At 38.1% G+C, this 26,180-nt stretch overlaps 1 protein-coding gene across 2 annotated transcripts in view; it reads right to left on the bottom strand.

The window, feature by feature from the left end:
• Nucleotides 1–744: 744 nt before the first annotated feature.
• ABHD3 (abhydrolase domain containing 3, phospholipase) overlaps nucleotides 745–26,180 on the bottom strand; it is a 44,259-nt gene continuing 18,823 nt past the window's right edge. Inside the window, exons 4-9 of one of the 2 annotated variants that reach the window (XM_057527292.1) lie at nucleotides 23,791–23,836; nucleotides 11,157–11,269; nucleotides 7,017–7,190; nucleotides 4,981–5,029; nucleotides 4,736–4,901; nucleotides 745–1,580 (exon numbers count right to left, since the gene is read on the bottom strand). In XM_057527292.1, coding sequence (XP_057383275.1) covers nucleotides 1,414–1,580; nucleotides 4,736–4,901; nucleotides 4,981–5,029; nucleotides 7,017–7,190; nucleotides 11,157–11,269; nucleotides 23,791–23,836 — 715 coding nt within the window. In that variant the 3' untranslated portion in view covers nucleotides 745–1,413. Of the gene's footprint in view, nucleotides 1,593–4,735; nucleotides 4,902–4,980; nucleotides 5,030–7,016; nucleotides 7,191–11,156; nucleotides 11,270–23,790; nucleotides 23,837–26,180 lie in introns of both variants that reach the window. The other variant, XM_007197631.3, reaches the window with a different exon arrangement.

Below are 26,180 nucleotides of genomic sequence, written 5' to 3'. Positions count from 1 at the left end.
GCTGTAACTAGAGAAAGCCCGCGCGCAGCAGTGAAGACCCAACACAGCCATAAATAAGTAAGTAAGTAAATAAATAAATAAATAATAAAAATTTAAAAAAAAAAGATGTTGAATGGTATAGAAGATAACACTATTGCCTGGATAGCCCAACAACCACTACCAATCCCCTCTCCCTTGCTTGCCTCCACTACAATTGGAAAAGTCTACATACTTGATTTCCCAGCCAACCAGGGTGACCATGTGACACAGGTCTGGCCAAAAGATATAAGTGCAAGTCTTCTGAGAGAGCTTTCACTTTCCCAAAAGGGCAGATGTGTCTGGCCCCACTCCTTCTGCCTTTTTCTTCTCTGAATACAAATGTGATGTCTGAGCTGCAGCAGCCATCCTGTGTCTAGGAGATAACTGGCTACCCTGCCTGCTAGGGATGTGGCAACAGAAAGAGCCTGCATCTTTGATGACACTGATAAATGATAAACACCTACATCTGGAGACTGCTTACGTGGGGACTTCTTGTGATGCAAGATAATTAAATATTGTTATTCCTAAATCACTGTTAGATGGGTTTCCTGTAGCTGAAAGTATTTTTAATTGGTATGAACGGTGGGAGCCCAATATTCTGGAAACCGTGAAACAAAACAGTTTTAATATTTCTTACTAATGCATTTATGAAATTATCACGAATTACTTTCTAGGGATTACTTTTTTGTGGATAAAATCTCACAAAGAAACAATTTAAAATGGTAGAATTTATTTAATATAATGATATATAAGTATGCACATACACTATTTAAAAAATAAGCATGTGAACTATAATCATTATAAAACATAAGTCAGACTTAATTTAATATTATTAGAGTAAAAGAACATGTATAGAAGTCAGTCTAACATTTGTTGCATTTGCCTTTTAAAGTTAAAATATGTAAAAGATTTAGCACATTGTATTTTATCTTATTTCAGTTTTCATGTTACCATCATTAGGTATAAATACCCTTATGAATGTGCCAACTCATAACTTACATTCAAATAACCAAAGTCCTATTACAATTATTAAAGTACCATAAATCACCTAAAATAAATAATCTAAAAAAATACTAGCCTAAATTAAAACCCTGAGGAATTAAAATCTTTTTACACAATAGTTTTGGTTAAGTGCAATTCCATGTTTGTACTACTTTATTTAAGGTCATACTTGGTAAGGCATATTAAAAATAAAATCTACATAAGTTATAGTCTAAATCTATATTTTATTTCTTGCTACAAAGTTGTTTTGTTACTCCAAAAAGTAGTTTTTGCATGTCATTCTGGACCTCTTCACCACCTGCTGGCTTATTTGCTTTATATACAGTAATTAAGATTTGTGCAGTAAGCTGAGCTGCCTTTATACGGTGGTTTAGACAAAATGCACCTGAAGAACTACATGCTAGAGAGTTCATGTCCATGTTCAACCATGGCCTGCACAAACTGCTTGAAGACTCGATCCATGTAAGTGGACTGTCTTGGCCAGATTCCCTCCAGAAAACCAATATGGCCTCCATAAGAAGTAAGGACCAAAGCAACATTAGGGTTTTGCTTAGCAGTTTCTATTGGAATAGCTTGACAAAAAATGGGCGGGGGGAGGATAAGAGAAGGGAAGGAGAGAGAAAAATATATAATTATTAACAGTTTTTGTTAGGAAAAGTATATGCCTTTATCATTTCCAATCATTATAAATCAAAACATCATTAAATAAATATTCATAATGAGTATGGCTAATGGAATAAGTCTGACTAATTTATATCAACCACCTATATTATAACAGTTCATGTTCACAGTTATATACTGGACCATGATTTTTGGAAGAATCAATCGAGTAATTAATCAAAACACAAAAGTATAGGCCCAGTCTTGTTTTGAGAAATTAAATAATTCAAGAAATGGTGAATACTTACATTATGTTATAAGATTCCCACTTAGGTGCTACACCAAGAAAAAAACCCAAACTAATCTTATCACCTTTGTGAGAGCTATAAATTCATTATGTATGACTTTGGTTAACTTTACATGAAGTTAGATTCCTGAGGCCAATTGGTGGCTGTATTAAGGATACAAAATTATACATATGATTTATAAAAACATATTGATAGCAAAAAAGAATGGCATAAAATACTCCCAAGTGGTAACAATGTTTATCTTTGGGTGGTAAAACACTGGTGATTATTTTATTTTATTTATTTTTTTCCTTCTCTGAATTTCTGTTTATAGTCAGGAGAAAGAAAAACTTTATTTTGAAAATATAATTGCTGTATTTAAATAATCCTCCAGTAAGGACAGTCTCTTCAAATGCTCTACAAAATTACACTGAGTAAAAACTTTAAAGGACATGAGTTAAAGTTGTTTTATTTTTATTTTCCCCCCAGGCTTAGAGTTCAAACAGTGAAACCTTTTGATTTAAGGTCTATAATGGATCACAACCTGGCATGAGAAGTGTTTTGATTTCAGATACTGCTAAATCTTATATCCCTAATTAAGATAACATGGTTGATCCAGTAATTAGACCTTCATATCTTGGGTAGAGTCTTAGGGGTAAATGAGTTCATTAAAGGTAAGATCTCCGTACCCTTCCAATGAAGGAAAGGAAGCTGACACACTATAGGACAACTGAGATCCTTTGAAGATAGAGCTGCTGTGGGGCCCAAACTGCATGTTTAGATGATCTAAATTGGACCTCTCAGGGAATTCCCTGGCCATCCAGTGGTTAGGACTCCGTGCTTTCACTGCTGAGGGCTGGGAAACTAAGATCCCACAAAGCCGCAGGACACAGCAAAAAGAAAAAAAAAATTGTACCTCTCACTACATTCCTTGAAGAATAAACCTAGAGAACCTAAATCAAGGCCTAGGAAGCCAAGTCCTTGTCCTAAATGGGTCCTGAACTCACATCCTTATCCAGCTACACCTAAAACAGAACATCTATCTTGGGATCAGGTGTTAGAGCTTAAGGGGAGGGGCAGGTGAAATGACTGATACTATTTATGTTTTTCCTTTTTCACCTTACACTAAGGGCTTAGATTATGAGTGCTTCATTTGTCTCTAATGGAATTATTAAGAGCCCCAATTTCACACTCTGGATACAGTCAGGAATTTCTAACACACTGATAGTTACAATCATATCAGAAGAACGAAAGGCTGGGCCATTCGAGTCATGTGAAAGATGCTGGCTGCCTGTGCTCTCAGAATGCAGACAATTGTCCACTACTTTAATGTGGCAAGATGATTTTAAGGGCTGGGAAAGAATAAGAAATAGTGAGCTTAAACTTCAACCAAGTGGGTCAAGACAAGTTAAATGCTGGGACATTTTCGTTGGTGGAAGAAGGGTCCATGAAATATAAAAATAGAGAAATACTGGACCTCCTTAATCCAATGAAAATAGGCTAAACAATCTCCATGTAATTCAACTGATATTAAAGTTCACAGTTAAGGGAATTCCCTGGCTGTCCAGTGGTTAGGACTCTGCTCTCACTGCTGAGGGCCTGGGTTCAATCCCTGGTGGGGGAACTAAAATCCCACAAGGCTGCACGCAGAGGCCAAAAAAAAAAAAAAGTTTACAGTTTAATTTTTTGATTTGTGGCCAAAGACCAAAAGTTCCAGCCATCTAAAATTACCTGTGATTTAATCATAAATCACACATTAAAACGATATCCCCTAGAGAGATGGTAAGTGACTTTTTTAAAACATACTTTGGGGATTTTCTGAAATTTTGGCAATACATATGTGCTGTGTTTGTACTCAAAGTAATTTTTTTTAATGAAGTACTTGGGGAAAATGTTTTTAAAGTATTTAGGGGAGAAATAAGGAAAAAAAGTTTTATAAAAAGCTTTGTGAAATTTCATTAGAAAAAATTTAGAGGTCAAGTCTACTTATCCCTAAGATAGTATGATCACTTCTAGGTGTCTTATATTACTTTAATGTATGAACACATGCACATATATCTTTGTTACAAAATTCCGTATTTCTTGAACTAAGAGAACAAGGAAGTTAATTTGGGCATAATTTTCTTTTATATAGTATCCGGGGGAAAACAGACTCTTTCCCTTCAAATATGACCTTATAGTCCGAATGTGCTACATTCATTGAGTTATCCAAGGACATCATATTAATAAAGTCTCAAGCTCTCTTCTAGGTTAAAAGGGGAAAAAAATTCCAAAGCCTTCTGTATAAGAACCTCAGGAATAAGGGACTTCCCTGGCAGTCCAGTGGTTAAGACTCCGTGCTTCCACTGGAGGGGGCATGGGTTCAATTCCGTCAGGGAACTAAGATCCCACAAGCTGTGTGGCCAAAAATAAATAAATAAAAATAAAAGCAGTAGAAGTTACTCTTTAAAAAAAAAAAACCTCAGGAAGAAAAGGCAAGTGACGACAATGTACTCTTGAGGCAAAGATACTGTAACATAGTCTGTCCAAAGAACAGTTATTTGATAAGAAGGAAAGGTTGTAAAAATGAGAACAAACAAAATATTGAGTCATAATTTGTTCTGAGCCTCTCACAGTAGACTAGATAAGGGTCTACGAAGACGTTTAAAGTGATCTGAGACATTTAGATACTAAATTATAAGTATCAAGGTTTTTTTTTTTTCTGTTTATCACAGTGGAAAACATTATATGACTGACATTTTGTTTCTTATTACTGTATTTTCCTAAAAAGAACAATATTTTAAAACAGTTAATTCATGTCAAAATGTATACAAAGATGTTAAGTTTACCATGACTGGGTGAAAAAACATCATCCACAGAATTCAGACACAACACTGGAATTCCTACTGATTTCAGTCTACGATTTGGACTGGCATCGGTATAATAATCGTCAATTGTTCGGTAGCCAAACATGACTGAAGTGAATCGCTTATCAAATTCTCTTATGGATTTAGCCTGAAAAACAAAAACTGATTATATCTATTCTTGGAATCAAAAAAGGAAATAAACGTATTACATAAAGTTTCTCTCCTACCTTCATGACATGATCCATGTCAATTTGTTTTACAAACATATGCCGGTGCCTGGAAAAAAAGAATTTCAAAAGTAAAAAATTAAGGTCATTCCCATCTCAAACATACCTAAAATACATAATGATAAGTAACTTAGCACAGGGAATAAAGTTGTTACTCAATAAATATTTACTTAATTAGATATGGCAGGAATACATTGATATTTGTCCTGAAGACTTTTTGTAAAGTTTATTTTTTTATTGAATGATTCTTTAAATTCTATAGTGCTTTACAATTTTCAAAAGTTTCACATACATGATTTCATTATATTATATCCCCTTTTTAAAAATCCCCTACTTCTATATTGCCCCTCCCCCGCTTCCCTCTCCCCGCTGGTAACCACTAGTTCTCTATCTGTGAGTCTGCTTCTTTTTTGTTCTATTCACTAGTTTGTTGTAATTTTTAGATTCTACACATAAGTGATATCATACAGTATTTGAAGTACACGAAGACATTTTCTAAAAGTACTTTTTCTTAATTGAGGAAAAAGGAACCAGTAATAATAAATGAAATAACAATAATAAACGAAAGTGTTGTTTCATAACAAATTGTACCTACACACCAATGCTATTAAGCCAATTTGGCCAAAAAGGACTCACTTAAGCCAGAAGCTTTCAACTGGGTAAATCAACTGAAGATTTATCTTATTTTTTAAATTGCTATACTGAAAATTAGAATTTATATTTTTGTATACTGAAAAAAAATTTTTTATTGGAGTATAATTGCTTTACAATGTTAGTTTCTGCTGTACACGGAGGTGAATCAGCTATATGTATACATATATCCTCTCCCTCTTGGACCTCCCTCCCACGGCCCCCCATCCCACCCATCTAGGTTGTATACTTATTTTTAAATGTTGGTTATTTTTCTTGTATAACCTATATTTTAATTCAAATCATTCTCTTCCTTTTTCTTGCTACTGTCCCCCATTTCAGTGACCATGAATAAAAATACGATTCTGTAGTATTTTTAGCAGTATTTTATAGTCAACATCTGTAATGTAACAAATAGGTTAAGTTTTTTTTTAATAAAGTACTTTTTAATTAAGGAATATATATTGTTCTTTCTTTCTTTTTTTTTTTTTTTTTAAATTTTTGGCCATGCCACACGGCTTGCGGGATCTCAGTTCCCCGACCAGGGATTGAACCTGGGCCACGGCAGTGAAAGCCTGGAATCCTAACCACTAGGCCACCAGAGAACTCCCCAAAATAGGTTAGGTTTAATGCAGTGTCTAATGTCAACTTTCGGGGTAACTATGGTTTTCAGTTAAGTTATGCACAGATTAACTACTTTTTATTTAGAGTTTATATTTAAATTTGTCAATTCCCTTAAAAATTCATGGTAACAGTTATCAAAAAATAAACAGAAACATCCCATGTTCTTTGTTGCCATACTGTTTAACTGTTAGAAGATACCTAAACAATTTCAGAAAATCTAATGCAAAGATAATATTTTGGTAATGTTAAGAACTGTAGGGGCTGAGAATATCCATATTTTAGAAGCATTCTCCTAAGCCACTAAAACATACTATGTTCATAACACATGCTTAGAAATCATATTATTCGTCTCTAAAAACACTTAATACATTACTTACTACCTAGGGGAGAATTAGGTACTAATAAGATTAGCAACAAGTAGAAAATCCAGGGAAATAGCCCATAATGTTATTCAACGTATTTGAGACTAATGTTTTTATTCTTTTAGAATAATTTAGAACAGTGATGAAACGGTGATCTTCCAAGTGGGGCACAGAGCCTAGAGGTTGTACAAGGTAATCCACTGGGGTACAGAAAGAAAACAGAGCTTTTATCTGTATTTTTAGCTTATACTTAAAATCTTTTTGTATATATTGACAATAGAAAGAATATTTTGGTGCAGTAGTAAATGCATATAATGCAAACATAAATATACATATATTAGCAGTGTTATGCTTGAAAACATTTTACTGTGGCACGTAATCCAAAGAGTTTGCAGACATCAGGTGTTAAAGATGACTCACTTATTAATGGAAGACTGGAGGCAAGTTGTCAAGTAGTAATTAAAAAGCAGCCAGTTCAGTGGTTTCTCCAATGACTCCGAGCAAGCAAAAGTATTCCAACCAACTGAAAAAGTTGCAGCTGCCTTCAAAGGAGTTTTTGGCCCCATTTTGCCAAGGTAATTTAAAAGCAGCATTCTAAAATGAGGAAAGACAGAAAACTCAGTGATGAATTTGTTGTGTCTCTCAAGACATCCCATTTCTAATTGTGGACTTTAACTGTGGAGAAGAAAAATATAAACCAGTGTTCAAGTCCTTTATCTTGGAAAACCATGCAAGTATCTCTATTCTTTCCTTACATTCACCTATTTATCTTGCAGTCAGCTATATTGAGAATGGACAAAGCATACAGTTATTACTTACATGTATACCTTTCTATGAAGTAAAACATAAGAAAAAGCCACCATAAGAGTGGTTTTCTTTTTGTTTTTTTCAAAATGATATTGGGGATTTACTAAAAATTTGCAATTCCCTGGGCCCCAGCCTCCAGTTGAGTGTTTAATTTAATACATGGGAGTGTTTCAGGCAAACTTTTTCTATAGAGGATCACAAAGTAAATGTTTTGGGCTTTGGTGGCCCTACAATCTCAGTTGCAACTACCTTGTGATTATAATTTGAAAGCAACCGTAGACAATACGTGAATAAATGGATATGGCCATGTTTCAATAAAACATTATATGTGGATATTGAAATTGAAATTGAAATTTCGTATACTTTTCACATGTCATGAAATAGTTTTGATTTTTTCAACCATTAAAAAATATAATAACCATTCTTAGCTCTTGCATTATACAAAAACAGACAGCTGGCCAGATTTGGCCTCCAGGCTGTGGTTTACCAAGGCTTGGCATAGATGAAAGATCACAGAAGGAGTGGTTTTCAAATGTGGCTGCATGTTGGAATCACCTGCGGAGTTTTTAAAACTATTATCGACGTCTGGGTCTCACCTTCAGAGATTCTGAGTAATTGGTCTGGGTGGCCATTCCAGTTGCCTGTGCATCCTTGTACCCTATGGCAAGTCTGTAAGGGCTCCCTCGTCTAGAGTTAGACTTTCTGAATTGTGGCAGAGCAGTTGGCCCCTAAAGTCACTTGTTTTCTCTTCCTACTCCCTCCTGCTATTTGTCCTTATCTCCTATCACATATTTTCCTTTCATTTTATCAATTTTCCTGATTCTACTCTAGTTCTATTTTGGTAAGAGGGACAAGAATGGAGTTTAACCTGCAGTAATGTCAGAAATCTAAGTTTGACACTGCCAACTAAGAGAAAGGATGATAGCCTAAATTCTGTTTCTCATATTTTCCATTCTTTATTTCTCCAATTGCCCAGGTTCTGAAATAGGACAAATGAGTAGAAATTCTCTCATTCTTTTTATACAACCCAAATGGAAAAAAATCCATTTACAGAGTGAATGTGATGAGATTTTAGATAAAAAATGGAGATTTCATGGTTTTTGTTGTTGTTTTTGTTGCTGTTGTCTGAGGTTTACTGAAAATATGACAGCACAGCAGAAAGATTCAGATGGCTCCATGTGGTGTTTTAAAATTCATCCCAACTGCAGGCTGAGTGACTGTAGGTTAGACAGACTGCCAAAGGCCAAGAGCTTCAGCATTTCCTTAGTGTCAGAAACTACTTCAGTGATTTCCTGACCCGGGGCTGAGACCTCAGGCTGGAGATTTCATTCTTGAAAACAACTCTTCATTAATGACTGTATTCCTGGTTTATAGTACTGTGGTTCACTAAGCTATTTAGGGGATAATGCTTACTCTCCTGCAAAAGGGTCATTCTAGGGTCCTAGTTTTGGTGGCCCTATTCTTTGGCTGCAGGTCAGAGATTTCTGAGTCTGATATAATAGGCAAATTGAAAGGGTTGGAAGCGAACCTCAGGAGTAGGAAGGACCAGGAATAGCTACCGAGTAGGTGGGGATGCTTCTTGGTTATTACTCAGGAGCAAAATAATGTCAAGACGTTACCCCCCAAAAAGCTGTCTTACTTTGGCAAGAAAAAGACTCCATTTTTCACCAAAAAAAAAAAAAAAGAGAGAGAGAAAAGATAACCCATGGATTAAGAGATTTAAGAGACATATCAATCTCAATATGTGGACTTTAGCTGGCTGCTGCCTCAAACAAACTGTAAAAACCAGCCAACAGACTGATGGGGAAATGAAATACTGACTGAATATTTGATGATATTTAGGAATTATTGTTAGTTTTGTTCAAATGTAATAAAGTATTGTGGTGGGTTGTTGTTGTTGTTTAAGAGACTCTACCTGTTAGAGATGCTTACAGAAATCTTTATAAATGATGTCTAAAATTTATTTTAAAATAATCAGAGTTGAGAGGGAATGGGGGGGTGGTAATACTGACAAACAAGATTATCCTTGAGTTGATAGTTATTGAAGCTGGGTGATGAGTATATATGAGGCGTCATTATACTCTTCTTACTTTTATATATATTTGGGAATTTCTATACATTTTTGAAGCTAGTTTACCAACTCATTGGGAGATTGGTATCAGACTGAGTCTAGAGCAGCGTGGATTCCTTGGCTAGACTTAGTTCTGGCTCAAAACCCTTACTTGGCCCCAGGCATCACAGGCTTGGAGATTACCCAGCCTGGGCATAAGGATCTTTGACAGACGCTTCTGTCTGCTGCATCTCCAAAAAGAAAAATGTGTCAAGCTGTAAAACACATCCCCGAGTGGTAAACCCACTTGGGAACATGTCACAGTGCTAGGCAACTAGAAAGGGTACTTCCTTTGAACAATTTACAAGACATTAATATTCAACAAGCTGCAGAGGCTAGTGGTCAAGTTCGCACTGAGGCTTCAGTTCGACAAGAATAGGCATTTCCCAGGAACCTCTGAACAGAGAATCTGGGCCTGTTTATTAAGGTCTGGCTTTTTAAAAAAGTCAAGAATTTATATGATTAAAGGAAGAAAGTTCAGCTGGGCACCTTGTCCTTTAAGGTTCTCATTATGGGGCAAAGGAAAGAGAAGTGAAATACTTTCCTTTAAGCACAATTCACAGATTCTGCCTGGGTTTTCTGTGGTGATTCAGATTTCTTCCTTTAGTAGGTCAAGTCAGACCTTCCATGCTAATGTAAGAAACGTATTCTTTTCTTCTTAGTTTTATGTTTATCAGAATCTAAAAAGCTGTTGTTGGAGCCGATTTTTCAGAGCCTATCATTTGTAAAGCTGTTCATTTTCAAGTAAACATGCTCCTAAAATGTTCTGAAAACTGAAATGACAGATAAATCAATTACAAAATTAAGAAAAGTATAGCATTTTCTATCTCATGTGTTTGTTGATTTTGGACAATGCTTTAGGTAATCTAAGCATAACAAAATGCCATATAATACAAATTTTGGATTTTATTAAGCTCACTATTACTACAACAAAAAGATTAAACAATTATTAGTAGCAATAAGCCTAAATATATAAATATAACAAAATATAAATATATACATGGCATAGAAGGTCCAAAAAAGCCCCTATGCAAGCAGCACAAATTAAAATATTCATTTGCTTAAAATAGCAGCTGGAGTAGGGGGTTACAAACAGCATTTCACAGTTTCTAGGAGAGCATTCTAGGGAAGGTCCATTTGCCCAGCAACAAAACTAAACAAGACAAAACAAACAAGAAAAACACCTGGGGAAAAACTGTTTTGAAGGCCTCTTCAGTTGGAGAGAGCAATAATAATTATTTCTACAACTGGAGTGATGAAAGTCATGGTACAAGTTCAGCTTCCAGAATGGTTCTGGAGAACACGGTGGTAGGGATGGCTGGGAATACATCAGGGAACCTGAAGGTCAACGTGGCTGCCACCCAGTGATGGAAATCAACTCCATGGGGTTCGGACAAGCCTTCGGGCTCACAAAACCCCAAGCACCCCGAGGAGGTACTTGTATACTTCTCACCACAGAGACCACTAGTCAAGGAAAATATTAAAATTTACCTGAATTAATTCCTTCATTCATTCAGCCACATGTGGAGAAATATGATAAAAATAATCAAACATTTAAATGCCCACGTAGCTTACAGTCGTCTGAAAGAGGCAGTCGCTAGCACCACTTCCCTTTTGGACATTTTAGAAAGGAAAAACCTTACCCTCCCATTGAAACTCCTGCTGCCAGGAATGGAGCAGAAGGGTACAGACTGTGAACATGCTGAATGACCGTCTCCAAGTCTTCAGTGTTCGCACAACAGTAAGTCCTTGGCGTCTGCAAGCAATGACAGGTAAAGCACAAAAATTATAATCAGGAGGTTAATCATTTGTATAATACAGAATTGTAAAAAAGAGCAAGAAGCCATAAATACAAGAAAATGACCTTTGTTTGCACATACTATGAGTCATAATTATCATTTTCCTGTCTTGCAGTACACATATATGCCATTTAGGGTCAGTGTTATTCGAGATGGCACTAACAAAAGACTCTGATCATGCAAGAAAGCCTGGACGAAAATGAGGCAAGACCAATACAAATACCTCAAATTAAACAGATATGCAGTACTCTACTCAAATGTGTCTCTAAACAAGAACAGAGTCAATTTAGGCAGAAAAAGTGGAGAATCACACCTTTTTATAGGAAAAAAACAACAACTTATGCCTGACAAGCCAAAGCCAAAGTAATTCTTATTAAAAAACACAATCAAGCAACCAAAAAAGGCTTTCCAACAATACCACAAAAAATTTAAATTGTGACTCCTTTCTTACTGGGGAACTGTTTTCTCTATCTTGAGTGCTGTCTACCAATGAAGGAGTGTGATTTTCTGGCACTGCCTTCACTCTAGATACAGCAACATCCAGTGTGCTTTATTAATTAAATATTTTCTTTTTCAATAATATTTCCATATAACCCCAACTGTGCTACACTGAAAACAGACACTTAAAATGTTAAAATATGTAAAGCTGATTATGCCTCAATACATAATGCATTAAAACAAATGGTTTTCATGTGAATTTCATTAATAAGGGCTCTGTTTCCAGCAGAAAAGCTTCACAGATGCTTTGTTTGAGATCTGGGAGCAGAGGGCAATCCTGTCTGTACAATGTATGTGAGAGTGTTTATATGAATAAAGTATATGTGAGATAAAATAACCAGAAATTTAATAACAAAGAGAGAAATCTGGTAACCCTTATATTACCCTAATAAAAATACCGAAACAAGTTATGTGCACCACCCTGATTGTAATATTCCAGTAAACTATGATTGGAAGGTTATGTGCCACCCACCATTCAATTACTAATGAGTAGTCTGAGAAAATTACAATTTTCACCGACCCCTCCACCTAAACTCAAGGTTAAAATACTCCTATTGCCTACTACCATCTTTTTGAGATCTGCAAATATAAAACTCACCAAAAGACAAATGTTAACCTGACGGTACTTACAATGGCTAACATTTACTGAATGATTAAATTTGTGTCCACAAAACCCTGAGGAAGATCCCATTATTATACTTAGGAAACTGAGTTATTAATAGAACGCTGAGTTTAGAGAAGTTAAGCAACTCCTGTAAACTCCTGTAAACAGCTAATAAGTGACGAAGCTGAGATACTTCCAAAAATACTTTGTGATTAAATGCATTTGAGGGGCACAAATTCAATGTAAAATCTAAACAGAATAATATCTACTACCAGGGTCATTCATAGTGACTGCAGAATTTGTCACAAGAATTCCAGTGAAAAAGATCATCCCTACTTGGCATTTTTACTACATGTGAGTTTATTCACACTGCATAGTTTTTAAATTTCTGTATTATTTATAAACAATCACCAACACATACTCTTGTTATTCAGGCTTCAAGTGAAGTATGTGTGTACATGTATGTACACACGCATGCACACACATATACATGAACATACACACAGAGTTAGGGTATGCGAAAAATGGCCTATGGAAAATTATTAGGATCAGAGAATTTTAGTGCCAGGAAGGACCAGAAATAGCACCTCATTCCTTATTTACAAGTGGGGAAACTGAGGCTTGGCAAGGTTGAGTAATTTGCCAAAGGTCACAAAGTAGCAGAGCTTGGAGTTTATGTTTGTAATAAGTAAACTAGTTCTTGTAAAGCACTAGGGTTCCATGAGATATTTAGTAAGCAAATCAATATCTGGTACGCTCAGACATAGGAGCTTATTTTTCCCTAAATGTTTTTCTCCCAGTGGATTACATTAAGTTGGGAACTGATAATGCTGGTGTGGATCAAAGCTGCCAGAACTCTGAAACTCAGCACATCTAGAGCCTCTCTGGCACTATCTGCCGCCTGCTGGCCGCTCCCTTAGCTTCCGTGATGGCTTCGTCCTGTTCTCATCCTGCTGCTGGCTTTCCATTTCCTGTCATTCTCCCCACAACCCCAAATGTGAGAATTCATTTCCATAAGTTTTGTCGTAGGCCTGCATCTGCTCATTCTCTGGTCAATACCCAATTCCTGGAGGTCTGGTCTACCTTCACAGCTTCATCAACCACCTCTAGGCAGCGACTAAGCCTGAATCTCCAGTCTCTTCCTTCTTCCTGGGCTCCAGATGCAAATTCCCAAGTTCTAGAAGTAATGTTCTGTCAGTACTTCAAACTCAAAATGCCCCAAAGTAAACTCTTTTATCTCTTCATGAAAACTCCTAATTCTTCTCCTAACTTCCCATTTCTCTATAAATGACATCTACATTTTCTTAGTTAAAACTGTAGGTGACACTGCCTTCTTCCTCTCCTTTAACCCACAGCCAATAAACTTCCAAGTCTTGTAGCTTCTTCCTCCCCAGAATCTTTTCAGGAAACACAGGCGAGCCCTTCTTTCCACTCTAGTAAAGGCCCTGGTACGTTAGATTCTCTCAGAAGGCCCCAGGGACAAGGATGTGAGGGCAAGCGGTTCATTTAGAAGGTGATGGGGGAATGGGGAGTAGGGGAGTGGTGAGTGAGTGAGTCAGAAAGGGTAGGAAGCCAGTAAACAATGTTACCCAGCTGTTTGTGGTTGTGGACAACTGGGACTCAATCCCCTTGGGGCACTTTGGGAGACTATAGAACAAGGGTCAAAATTATCCCAACCAAGTGGCAAGGGAGCTGGGTTATTTGCCCACCAGTTCGCTTCAGCCATTGGTTGAAGGCAGCTCCTGGAGGATGTTAACTCCCTGGCACTCTGGTCTGCCCTGAGCAAAGGCTCAGCAGGCTTCCATGGCTAGAGAAGGCCCCCAGTCAAAGAGATGGGGGTGCTTGCAGTGGGAAGCCATCAGGTAGGCAAGATGGGAACGGTAAGCACCAAAGGGAAAAAGGTGTGGAAAGGGTGTGGCACCAGCTGTCTTTGCTCCCAGGCCTTTGTGCCCCTCACCTGGACTACCAGGTGATAACCTCTGAACTAGTTAACTGCCAGCCTTTCCTAATCACCATCCATAATCATACATCCCACTCAACATGAGATTACTCTTCCTGAAGAACACTTCCAGCTCTAATCATGACAGTGTTTCTGATTAAAATTCTTCATTAGCTTTCCATTGTTGACTGAATTAAATCCAAAGTCCTCTGCTAAGGCTCTTCACAATATGCCAAGTAACTTTCCAGCTCTGCGTTTTAGTAGTCCTCCATATGTATGGATCCTGGTCCATGGGACACTGCTGTTCTCTTGTCTGCTAAGTCTCTTAATATCCTTGCCACCTGTGTAAACTTCATCTGCCAAGTGGCCTTCACAGTCAACTCTGCCTGCTGAAATCATGACTTGAAGAAACTGAATAAATTTCAGACAAAAAAGGTCAGACATGGCCCCTGTTCTCCAGGAACTCACAGCCTTTCCCAATTCTACCCCTACTTGTCCCGGCCAGCCTGCTCCCTGCCCTTACTATCTATATGTGAGGCTCTCTCTATTACTATCTTGCTCACCTCTATACAGTCAATAAATACTTGTTGAATTGAATGGAAACACACAGGATTGAAAGTGAGATGACCTGATTAGTAACTTCTGATATGCAAACCTACGTGGTTATACCACACAACCTCTTGCTACTTGATGGGCTCCAACAGGAAACATCATATGCCTTCTTTCTTCATAGGACTTGAGTCCCATTAAAGAAAGAATTCACCTAGGATACACAGCAAAGACACTTATGGGGGTAATATGTTGAATTGGTAGGCCTGGCAGACATTTTCCTCAGGTTTGAAGATATAACTTTATAGCATCTTTTTATTTTATTTCATTTTATTTTATTGGCTGCATTGGGGTCTTCGTAGCTGCGCACGGGATTTTTCTAGTTGCGGTGAGTGGGGGCTACTCTTCGTTGTGGTGCGTGGGCTTCTTGTTGCGGTGGCTCCTCTCGTTGCGGAGCACGGGCTCTAGGCGCATGGGGTTCAGTAGTTGTGGCACTCGGGCTCAGTAGTTGTGGTGTACAGGCTTAGTTGCTCTGCGGCATGTGGGATCTTCCTGGACCAGGGATCGAACCCATGTCCCCTGCACTGGCAGGCAGATTCTTAACCACTGCGCCACCAGGGAAGTCCCTATAGCATCTTTTTAGATTTAAAAAAATGTTAGTTAATTCTCAGTTGCTAGGGCTGCTAATACCATCAGCAACTATCCTCTTATTTCATACTTCCAGAACAGAGGTAAAGTAAGCCGCATCTAATCCCTAAAGGGAGGAAGGACGACCTGGCAGGATTCAGCTGGGTGATGAAAGTTCCTTTTAGAGTGAGAAGAGGATGGGAAAGGTATTCTTGAAAAATGCAGAAAATCTAAAGGATAAGTAACCTTCAGCAGACATTTGGGCATAAATAATGGGTTGGCCAAAAAGTTCATTCTTGTTTTTCCATAAGATGTAACAGACAAACCCAAACGAACTTTTTGGCCAACCCAATATTTTATGTTAGAATAATTTGACAATAATTACAAACCAAGATTGTTCAAATTGTTCAACTGCAACTACGATCAGAGAGAAACAACAGTAATTTGCTAAATGGCTTTTTAGAGGTTACTTTTTAAAAAGCATGGAAGAGAATGATGAAGTAAAATTACTTCTAATTATACATAATAGATGAGAAAAGAATAAAGCATATATTTTATATTTGTCTATGAACTACATCTAATTTATCCTTAATCAACTTCCAAAAAGTAGACAAACTGATTTCTCCTTATTCTGAAAGAGAATTTTCTTGTCCTGATTTAGAAGTCATTTGTTTTAAAATGCAAATTTCGTTAAAAATTTTTGGGGGGGTATAGAAACAAATTAAAATTCACCCTGTTAATCAGGTAGCCTGACTTTCCCTAGCTATTCTGGGAGCTGATTAATTTGCTAATCTGCAGAAAAAGCCATAACCCAGGACCCTTCTCTCAATATCTGCCACACATCTAATACTGAAGAAGGCCAGCTCATAAAAAGATTTCAGTTTTCTGTCCAGAAAAAAATAAAACTGAAGAAGGCACGCAAATGTCTTTTTAAAAATCACTTAAATTTCACATTTACTTTATTGTAATGTCTTGATAAACATCAAGAGCTTACAATATTTCATTTTACAGTCTTCTCTCTAGTATTTAATGATCTGTACTCAAATATTTGAGAAGATGCTGCTTACATGAACTCTGTGATTCTTGTGTAGATGTAGGCTACCCCAAAAGGAATAATACTTTTATAATAGGGCGAATTATGCTTTTTTTTTTGACAGTGTGCTCTTTTTTTAAAATTATTTAATTTATTTATTTATTTTTGACGGTGTTGGGTCTTCGTTTCTGTGCGAGGGCTTTCTCTAGTTGCGGCAAGCAGGGGCCACTCTTCATCGCGGTGCGCGGGCCTCTCACTATCGCGGCCTCTCTTGTTGTGGAGCACAGGCTCAGTAGTTGTGGCTCACAGGCCTAGTTGCTCCGCGGCATGTGGGATCTTCCCAGACCAGGGCTCGAACCCGTGTACCCTGCATTAGCAGGCAGATTCTCAACCACTGCGCCACCAGGGAAGCCCGAATTATGCTTTTTAGCCACTCTCTGCAGTGTGTTTTTGTTGTTGTGTTGTTTTGCTTTCATTTCACCCACTCCCAGTCCAGTACCTAATGAGCTACCCAAATCATTCTTAGAAAAATTGATCTTATTTTTGGAAACTGAGTTTGTTAAACAAAGAGTCAGAGAAAACAAATGTATGTGCATATGTAAATAAAACCAGCACTTTAATGAATAATCATTTCACCTACATTGATAGGCATATAAAATGACCAGGTATCCAAATCTGCCTGAGAATTTGTTAATTATTTAAAGTAACCAACCACAAAACAAAGGGCCCCAAGAAATACCCCAGCCAATGCTGGGGCCAAGATAGCCTATATGCCGTGCTCCTGCTAACGTTCTGGATAACCAAGGCACATGCTTATGCAGTCATGCTACAAAGCGACACCGATAAATGAGCACAGTCTGTTAGTGGCTTAGAGCCTGTCAGCCAGGCAGACAGGAGTTCTCAGGCCAGGGTCCTAGGAAGCCTGGGACTACCCACCACCTCAGCCCTGCCTGCAGACTAGACTCACCGGGGAGTTTTAGGACAAACACAGGCCCCTGGACTCCAGCCCAGGCCAAATGAATCAGAATCTTTGGGGGATGGCATCCAGGGATCAGTACTTTTTCAAAGCTTCCCAGAGGCTTTTACTGTGCAGCCAGGGCTGAGAACCAACTGCTCGAAGAGAATAAGGAAACAGGGTGAGAACTGAGCCAAGAGAGGAGGAGGCTGCACTGACAAGAATGACAAAACCTACCTAGAGTCACTTGGGAAGAGGGAAGTCTAGTTCTACAGGGATTCCCTGCAGTGCACAGAGAAGTATTGCTAAACATCTCATGGCATAAAGGAACACCTGGCACAGTTGAAGCCTCCGATGAATGGTAGCTAGCTATTACATCATTGTTATTCCTAAAATTATCATTGTTATTCCTAAAAAATATACTGTTCCTAAAATTCTTTATTTACTTGAACATTCTTTTTATTTAAAAATTGTTTAAATATAGAGAATTGCACAATCTTTTGCATACCCACCACTTACAGCAGTTGATATTACTGAACTGGACTTATCAGTGTTAGAAGAAAATTCTATACGATTCAATGAATTCGTATCCACATCTGGCTGACAGCCTTCCTGGGTTGTTCTGATGGGTAGAGGGAGGAGGGAGAGGTTATCTGGGGGAGCATTCAGGAAAGGGCAGACTTGGGTGGGACACAGTGGTGTTTAGTAGGAAGATACTGAGTGTGGGAAAGGCAGTGCCTGAAGGTGAAAGTCTGACAACTGAACTGTGCCCTGGCTGGTCATGCGGTATACGCTCCTCCTCCCTCAGACCATTACGGTCCTTAATCCCTTGTGAATGCCCCCTTCAGAAAACAGGGCCCAGGAGGGGAAAGAGCCCTACATCCCTCATACCCCATTAGCTTCCAAGGTGGAAAAGCTCAGTAGGAAACAAGAGCAGATTTCTCAAGATCTGAGTCCTTAAGTAACTACCCAAGGCATTGGAGATTGAGGCAAGATCCCTCTCTTTGAAAACCCTCTTTATCTCTACACTCTTTTCGGCCTGACTTGACTTAAAGCCAGAGCTGAAACGTAAAGACATTGGACAGTCTAAGTTCATGCCCTAAGACCACTAATCAGCTTTATGACGTCAAGCCTCTCACCCCACTTCTCCAGTGGTGTCCTCATCGACTAAATGAGGTTTTTAGGATTAGAGGATCCCTGAAGCAGAGCTACTTAAAGTGCCAGTCCGGGGTGAGATAAGGGGCTGGCGTCAGAATGTAAATCAGCACGCTGCTTCTCTCACCAAGAGAGTATTTCTGTGAGAAAAAAAATAATCAGCTCACCTCGGCAGCGTGCTCAGAGCTGAAGGTGGCTTACATTCTCTCGCAGCCCCTCATACTGTCAGGGATTGTGTCAGATAGTTTGAGAAGTAGAAGTTGGCTGACAAACCGCATTTGGAGCAGCACCGCTTTAAAGTAGTTTCTGGCTTCTGCTCCACTGTTGCCCCCCGACCCCTCACCAGCTCTAACTTGAACGGGAAAGTACCTGATGGAGGCTTTCCTTTTTCACAGCTTTATGAGACATGATTCACATAGCATACAATTCAGCCATTTAAGATATACAATTCAGTGTGTGTGTGTGTTTTAGTATATTCAGAGTTGTACAACTATCACAATTTTAGAACATTTTCATCACCCCCAAAAGAAACCCTCCACCATTAGCAGTCACCCCACCTCCCTCCGCCCGAGGCAACCACTAATCTTTCTTTCCATCTCTATAGATTTGCCTATTCAGAATATTTCGTACAAATGAAATCACACAATATGTGATCTTTTGTCTGGCTTCTTTCACTTAGCATAATGTTCTCAAGGTTCATCCATATTGTAGCATGTGTCAGTACTTTATTCCATTTAAAATGCTGAAAAATATTCCATGGCATGGCTGTACTGCATTTTATTTATCCATTTGTCCATTAATGGACATCCTGATTCCTTCCATCTTTTGGTTATTATGAATAATGATGCTACAAATATGTGTGTACAAGTTATTGTATGAACATATATTTTCATTTGTCAGGTATATACCTAGGAGTGGAATTGCTGCATCATACGGCAACTCAATTTTAAGGTTTTGAGAAACTGCCAGAGTATTTTCCAAAGTGGCTAGGAGGGTTTTCTGGTTGGGTTTAGGGACATAGAAGTCTGCATGACCTTATAAACAAAAGGAGAGGGACCCTTGTGTAGCGTTCAACAAAATCAGGTTTGGCTGAGTTCTTTGTAGATTATCATTCCTAAACTAAGCTGGAAACATGACAGTTCACAAAGTAATCATTAATATTAGGGACTTCGTGGATAACTTGGATTCCTGGATTCCTGTTCTTGAAAGCCAATCTGCAGAGAGCAAGAAAAGGCACCATTGGGACTTCCCTGGTGGTTCAGTGGTTAAGACTCCGCACACCCAATGCAGGGGGACTGGGTTCGATCCCTGGTCAGGAAACTAGATCCCACATGCATGCTGCAACTAAGAGTTCGCATGCCGCAACTAAGGAGACAGTGAGCCACAACTAGGGAGCCCACGTGCCACAACTAAGGAGCCCACCTGCCGCAACTAAGACCCAGTGCAACCAAATAAATTAATATTAAGAAAAAAAAAAGCACCGTCTACTTTGAGGGGTCCAAGAACCCTGCAGGGGTATCTGAGGATCAGTCTACTGAGACTAGGACTCTGTCTTCTACAGCTCAGAGCCCCAGGAAGGGCAACATGCAGGCTTCTCATTTCCTAGTGAGCAAGGCTTCTGGCTTTCTCTCAATCCTGCAATGACTAATTGGAAATGAGGACAACATGGTGGTGGAAATATTCTACTTTCTTATTCTGCTCTGCAGGAGCCATAGTAATCCTTATAAATTCTAAGTATATCACCAACATATTTCAGCAAATCTTTTACTTTTGCATTTCTTCCACTCCTAGGAGAACTGCTTACCCTAAATTCCATTTCACCTTTACTAGCTCTTTTGGGTTAATTTCAGTTAGAATCGGTTCCTTCCTGTTTGATCTTTGCTGATTCATCTTTTGTTCTTTTTTATGCCTACCTTAAGGTCTTACTTACTCTGGGTCTGCGCTACATTAAATCCTTTCTGGAACAAGGTGAGGTATAAATACTCATAGAGTTCCTCTAGTCTGAAACAGTAACTGTTTATAGCTCTAAGGCAGAAAGAAGAAGGACTATCAAGGGATCTAAATATCACACCTAGCTCTAATAATCAATATTGGCATCTCATTTTTGTGATCCATTAGGTTACAAGAAGTATATATTAAATTATAATTCATTTACTCCCTTTAATTTCTTTTCAAAAACAGTTATTCTAAAAGGATATAATTATGTTTTAGTCATTTGCTATCCTTATTTTTTCTTAAGTTAGATGGCATTAGCCTTTATGATACAGATATTTGCTGGAGGTACCAGTTCATCAGAATTTGACCCGATGCACTGTATAAGACACCAGAGATCAAGCTACTCTTATCCTCTCACTTAGAACTCACTGAATTCTTTAAAAGTTAAAAAAAAAAAAAATGTATCTAATTACCATCCCTTTGTAAAGTCTCCCAAAATGTTCTTGGAGATTTTTTAAAAATCTGTGCAAGTTTATGGGTAAAAGTTACTGGGTTGCTGCATTCTTTCAAAGTAAATTTCCAATTAACTTTAAATGCTCAGGGTAGAAAGTTTTTCAAGCTTCCTCCTCCTCTTTTTCTCTCCTCCTTCCTATTTGTTGTGTTCTAAGAGTCTATCCTTTGCTCTACCAATGGTTCCTAAGCGATCTCACCCACTCCTGACCTCCTGGTTCCACTGCGTACCAATAATCCATTCCTTTCTCCAGCCTGTGTGTCTCTTCTGAGGTCCAGTCTAGTACATACAACTGTTTATGAAAAATTTCCACCTGGATGACCTAAAAGCACCCTCAATATCTAAAACTGAATTTGTTATTTTGATGACACCAAAAGCTTGTAAATTCTCCTAAATTTCCTATTTCAGCAAATATTACCTTTCACCATATTAGCCTTTTAGAAGTCAGCAAAACTAGACATGCCAACCTTGACTCCCGTCTCTTCACTTCCCACCATACTATTCTTTCTGCCCCATGAATACCCCTCATTTTTGTTCTCTCCCCTTCCTCCCCCCTACCTCTGCGTTCACACTCTGGATAGGTCTTTAATAACTGCCTTCTAACAGATTTCCCAGCCTCCAGCCTCCTTCCCCTCCATCACTTTTCTGCCATGGTTCTCCTTCTAAAACATGACCATGACCAAGTTATTTTATATGTCAATTATACCTCAATAAAACGAAACTTAAAAAAAAAAAAGTCAATGGTTCAATACTAGGTTCCTTGGAATTCTACACATGACTCTTCAAAATCTGGCCCTACCCTTCTGGGAGAATTCCTATCACTTCCTGAGTAATGAGAGGGAGCAGAGTATAATGCTCAAGAACATAAGCACATAGTCAGCCTACCTGGGTCTGAATCCTGGCTCTGAATTTCTCAGTGAGAGCAAGTTCTTAACCTATTTGTGCCTCATTTTCTTCATCTGGAAAATGGGGATGATGGTGGCTACACTTACCTAAATCACAGGGTTGTTTCTATTGCTGAACATCGAGTACAAAGAGACATAATGATATGTTCTACGGACTCAATAAACATTAGATAAAATGATCATCATTTTTATCCCTCCACAAATAAGTACTTGCTACTACGCTCTTTAATACCTTGCTTTTCATGCTGAGAAAGCTCCCCTATCCCCTCTGCTGGTTCAATACCATAGCCTTCAAGATCCAACCCAAATCCACCTCCACTGCGATATTCTGCCGCCTCCCCTGGGGCAGTTAGTTACTCCTTCCCTCTATGCTCTGTAGCCTTAATAAACCTTCCTGTGGTCACACTGTATTGTGTATATTTTTATGTATCTGACCATCTCCTGCAACTTAAGTTAAAGCTCCTAAATAAGGGTTAGGGTTGTGTGTAATAATGTGTGCACTCCTCACTCTATTGCCTTGTACAGTGCCTGATTTAGTAGGCATACAACACAGCTTTGCTAAATGAACAGATCCTTATCTCTCACTTTATGGAACCGAATGGATTTTACTTTGCAGCACATTATTTTCTTGAGAGCCTCAGACCATGTCTTCCCCATCTTTGTGTCCTGGAAGCACCTAGAAGGACACACAGCAGACAAGAGCTGCTCAAAAACAATTTGCTTAGTCCAGAGCCAGAGTGACAAGTTCAAATCTTTCCCTTTAGAATACCTACCACCTGTCTACAAGATTCCTAAAGGGCCAGACTAAGTAAGGAAATGTGAACCTTCACCTTCACGAGGCACTTGAGTGAGACCGTGAACACTTTATAACTTTAGCTTTTGAAATCATGTTGATCTTGATCCCCTCCAGGACTTAACTTACTATAAAGGAAAGTGCAAGAGCTCTTTTTTTTTTTTTCCAAAATTTTCATAATGTACCGACACAGTGACATGATTGTAAATTTTTATTTCCATCATGACTTAATTATTTATAGTCTTAATATCATTCTCTATCAATGACCCAGAAAAAAAGTTTCTTTCTATTCTGATAGAATTGCCTTTGACCTGTTGAAGTGGTGAGGGACTAACAGTTGAAAAGCTTCAAGAAAATTTCAGTAAGTGTAATATTTCTCATTCCAACTCACAGGTTAACATCAGATAGAGTGATGATTTTCCAAGAGATGGAAGAACTTCTATCCTAGCAAAAACTTTAGGGGTTAGAGGGGAAAAAAAGCTGATTTAAAATAATATTTCCTCCATGTAAACTGTGGAAGGCAAATAGGCATATAACATGCAGTCAGTCCATTTCATGACGACAGTAAATTTCTTAATTAAAAAGGTATTACTGTACTGGTTAATTTTTTTTGTACCAGTTAAGTTTTAAAGAAAATATGTTTTGCATTAAAAATGATGTAGATAAATATTTATTGATGCCAAAATATGGTAAGTATAAAAGTTAAGTTATAAAATAAAGCCTTAATTTAAAAAATAGAAATATATTACATTTTAAAATTTAAATATGAGATCTGGATGAACATAGACTAAGGGGGTTCCCCTGGTCGTATAATTATGGGTTTCCTTTTTTTTTCTTATCCATATTTTTCCACAATGAACTTGTATTGTTTACATAATAAGCTATCTTAAATAAAAAGGAATATGTTTTTGTTATAAAACTGGAAATGATTCTTTTAAAAATTAAGCCGTTGTGATTAATTTAAATTTACTTACCAAGAGATTCTCCCCTGCCATTCCTCTGTTGTTAAAAACCACACATCTAAAAACCAGGAAAGTAATTTTTGTTATTTTTACACATGATTCTTACAATATAATATAAAAATCATCTTATTGGCACCGTTTTAGAGCACTGAAAGGTTCTTAAAAATCTGTTCCAAAGAAATGAGGATGCTTGATAATTTCATTAAATGCACTAAAATACATTTCTAGTTCTCTAAATTTAGCATGTGGGTTCAAACCAGAAAACTGTGTATCAAAGTGATGTTAAATTTTCCTGCCAAAAGCAGAATTTTTACAACTACTTCCTATGTATATGTGTAGGCCTCCAATAAGTATTATTAAAACAAGTCTGAATACAAGTCAAACTTAAATGTTTTTGCCTCAAATTAAAAAAAATACGTCCTCTACCTATTCTATTTGCAACATTAATAAGCATCTATTCCTATCCTGAGAAACAGCTCTTGTTCCCTCAAGGCTCGGCAAACACAGACACTGGAATTTTACCTGTGGTGAAAACATCACTACAGGTAGAGCTGCAAGGAGCATGGCATCTGGGTTGGAAGGTTGGGCCCCCACTATGCTACTGCTTGGTGTTCAGCTGACCTAGGGGAGGAAAGACTAGCTGTGTGTCCTATAATCCTGTTTGCCTCTCCTAGGTCAATGGTCGTATGTAAAGGGCTTTAGAGCAGTGCTGGCTCACAGTAAGTACACAACAACAGTTAGCTAATTAGTAGCAGTGGTAGTTGCAGCACAATGCTAACCTTTACACAGTCATTCTCCACTGACAAAACTTTCTGTCAACCATAATCCTGGATATGTATTTTTGCCATCCTCAAACAAAATCCTGACTTGTGTCTGCATGGGTTCTCTTTGATTTAGTGAATCTATATTCATGTCAATTAAAATTCATTTTGTTTTGTCTATCTACTTAGCTAATCAATCAAGACCATTTAAGGTTTTAATTTAACCCCTCCCCTTTTTGTATTTAAAGCATTTATTATCTTTATTTTCATGATGTATTTAACACAGAAGAAATAAATACAAAAAGCCTATAATTAAGAATATATGTGACAGGGCTTCCATGGTGGCGCAGTGGTTAAGAATCCACCTGCCAATGCAGAGGACACGGGTTCGAGCCCTGGTCCGGGAAGATCCCGTATGCCGTGGAGCAACTAAGCCCGTGAGCCACAACTACTGAAGCCCGCATGCCACAACTACTGAACCCCGCGCACCTAGAGCCCGTGCTCCACAACAAGAGAAGCCACCGCAATGAAAAGCCCTCACACCGCAATGAAGAGTAGCCCCCGCTCACCGCAACTAGAGAAAGCCTGCACACAGCAACAAAGACCCAACGCAGCCAAAAAAAAAAAATTTTTTTTAATAATTAATTAACTAAATCTATTTAAAAAAAGAAGAAAAATGTTCTAATATCTCAGAAATCTAATTTGAGAAAAGGCTAGAAATATTACATTTTATTGACTAGTCAGAGAAAGATTTTAAATATACTATAAAAACATGCAGAAAAGTTAGGTAGGGTCAGTTAGTCTTTAATCTTTTCTTGCTAAAAAGAATGGCAAGACAAACAGCCACTTATATTTACTTGTATAAGCACATAAGTAACACAGGAATCGGGGCTAAAGTTAGTTGTGACCTTGAACCTCGAAGCTTCCCATCATTTAGAAAAGAACCACTTTCAAAGTGCAAACACTACATAAGGATAAAAATGGCTTCTGGGGCAAGATACCATCATGTGACTGCCCCTGAGAGAAGGGAACAGAATTAGTGAGGGGAAAGAAAACGTTGATCTGCAAACTCAGGAAAAAGCAGCCTATACATCTGGGAGTTTCTTCCAAATTACAGACTGGGATGTTTGTAACTTTCCTTTAGGCAACCTTGAAAAGTGGATCACAGCTCTGCTATCTCTTGCTAGAGGAGAAACTGTACTGACGTCTCCATAGGTCTGTGTTTCTGACAATGCCATCACTGTATATACCTCTAGCCTTGGGAATGAGGCAGAGAAATAAGGGAGGATGAAGCAGAGAGCAGCTATGGAGGGAGGCAGAATGACGGCTGCCCTTTGGTCCCTTTCTCCCACTCCAGTTGGTGACAAGCAATTAGCTGCTTTCGTTTAACCCCTTTTCTGCCCTGACCGTCATCAGGGGACACTTGACACTTCAGTAAAACGAAAAGAGCAGGCTGTGAAACACCTACTATTCCTAAGACATCTGATAAGCCCCTCTTAACTTTATAACAGCTCTCTCCAAATAAGTTTTACAGTTTCTCCCAATTTTAAAGGGTATGTCTAGGAGGGAAATTGTTCTGCAAAATTTATTTTTCCTACATACTTTAACTATTTAAATTTTCCTCTCAAAACAGGGAAAATA

Source organism: Balaenoptera acutorostrata, chromosome 13 (assembly GCF_949987535.1).
Source record: "Balaenoptera acutorostrata chromosome 13, mBalAcu1.1, whole genome shotgun sequence".
NCBI classification, from domain to species: domain Eukaryota; kingdom Metazoa; phylum Chordata; class Mammalia; order Artiodactyla; family Balaenopteridae; genus Balaenoptera; species Balaenoptera acutorostrata.
This window is presented reverse-complemented; position numbering and strand designations above follow the sequence as displayed.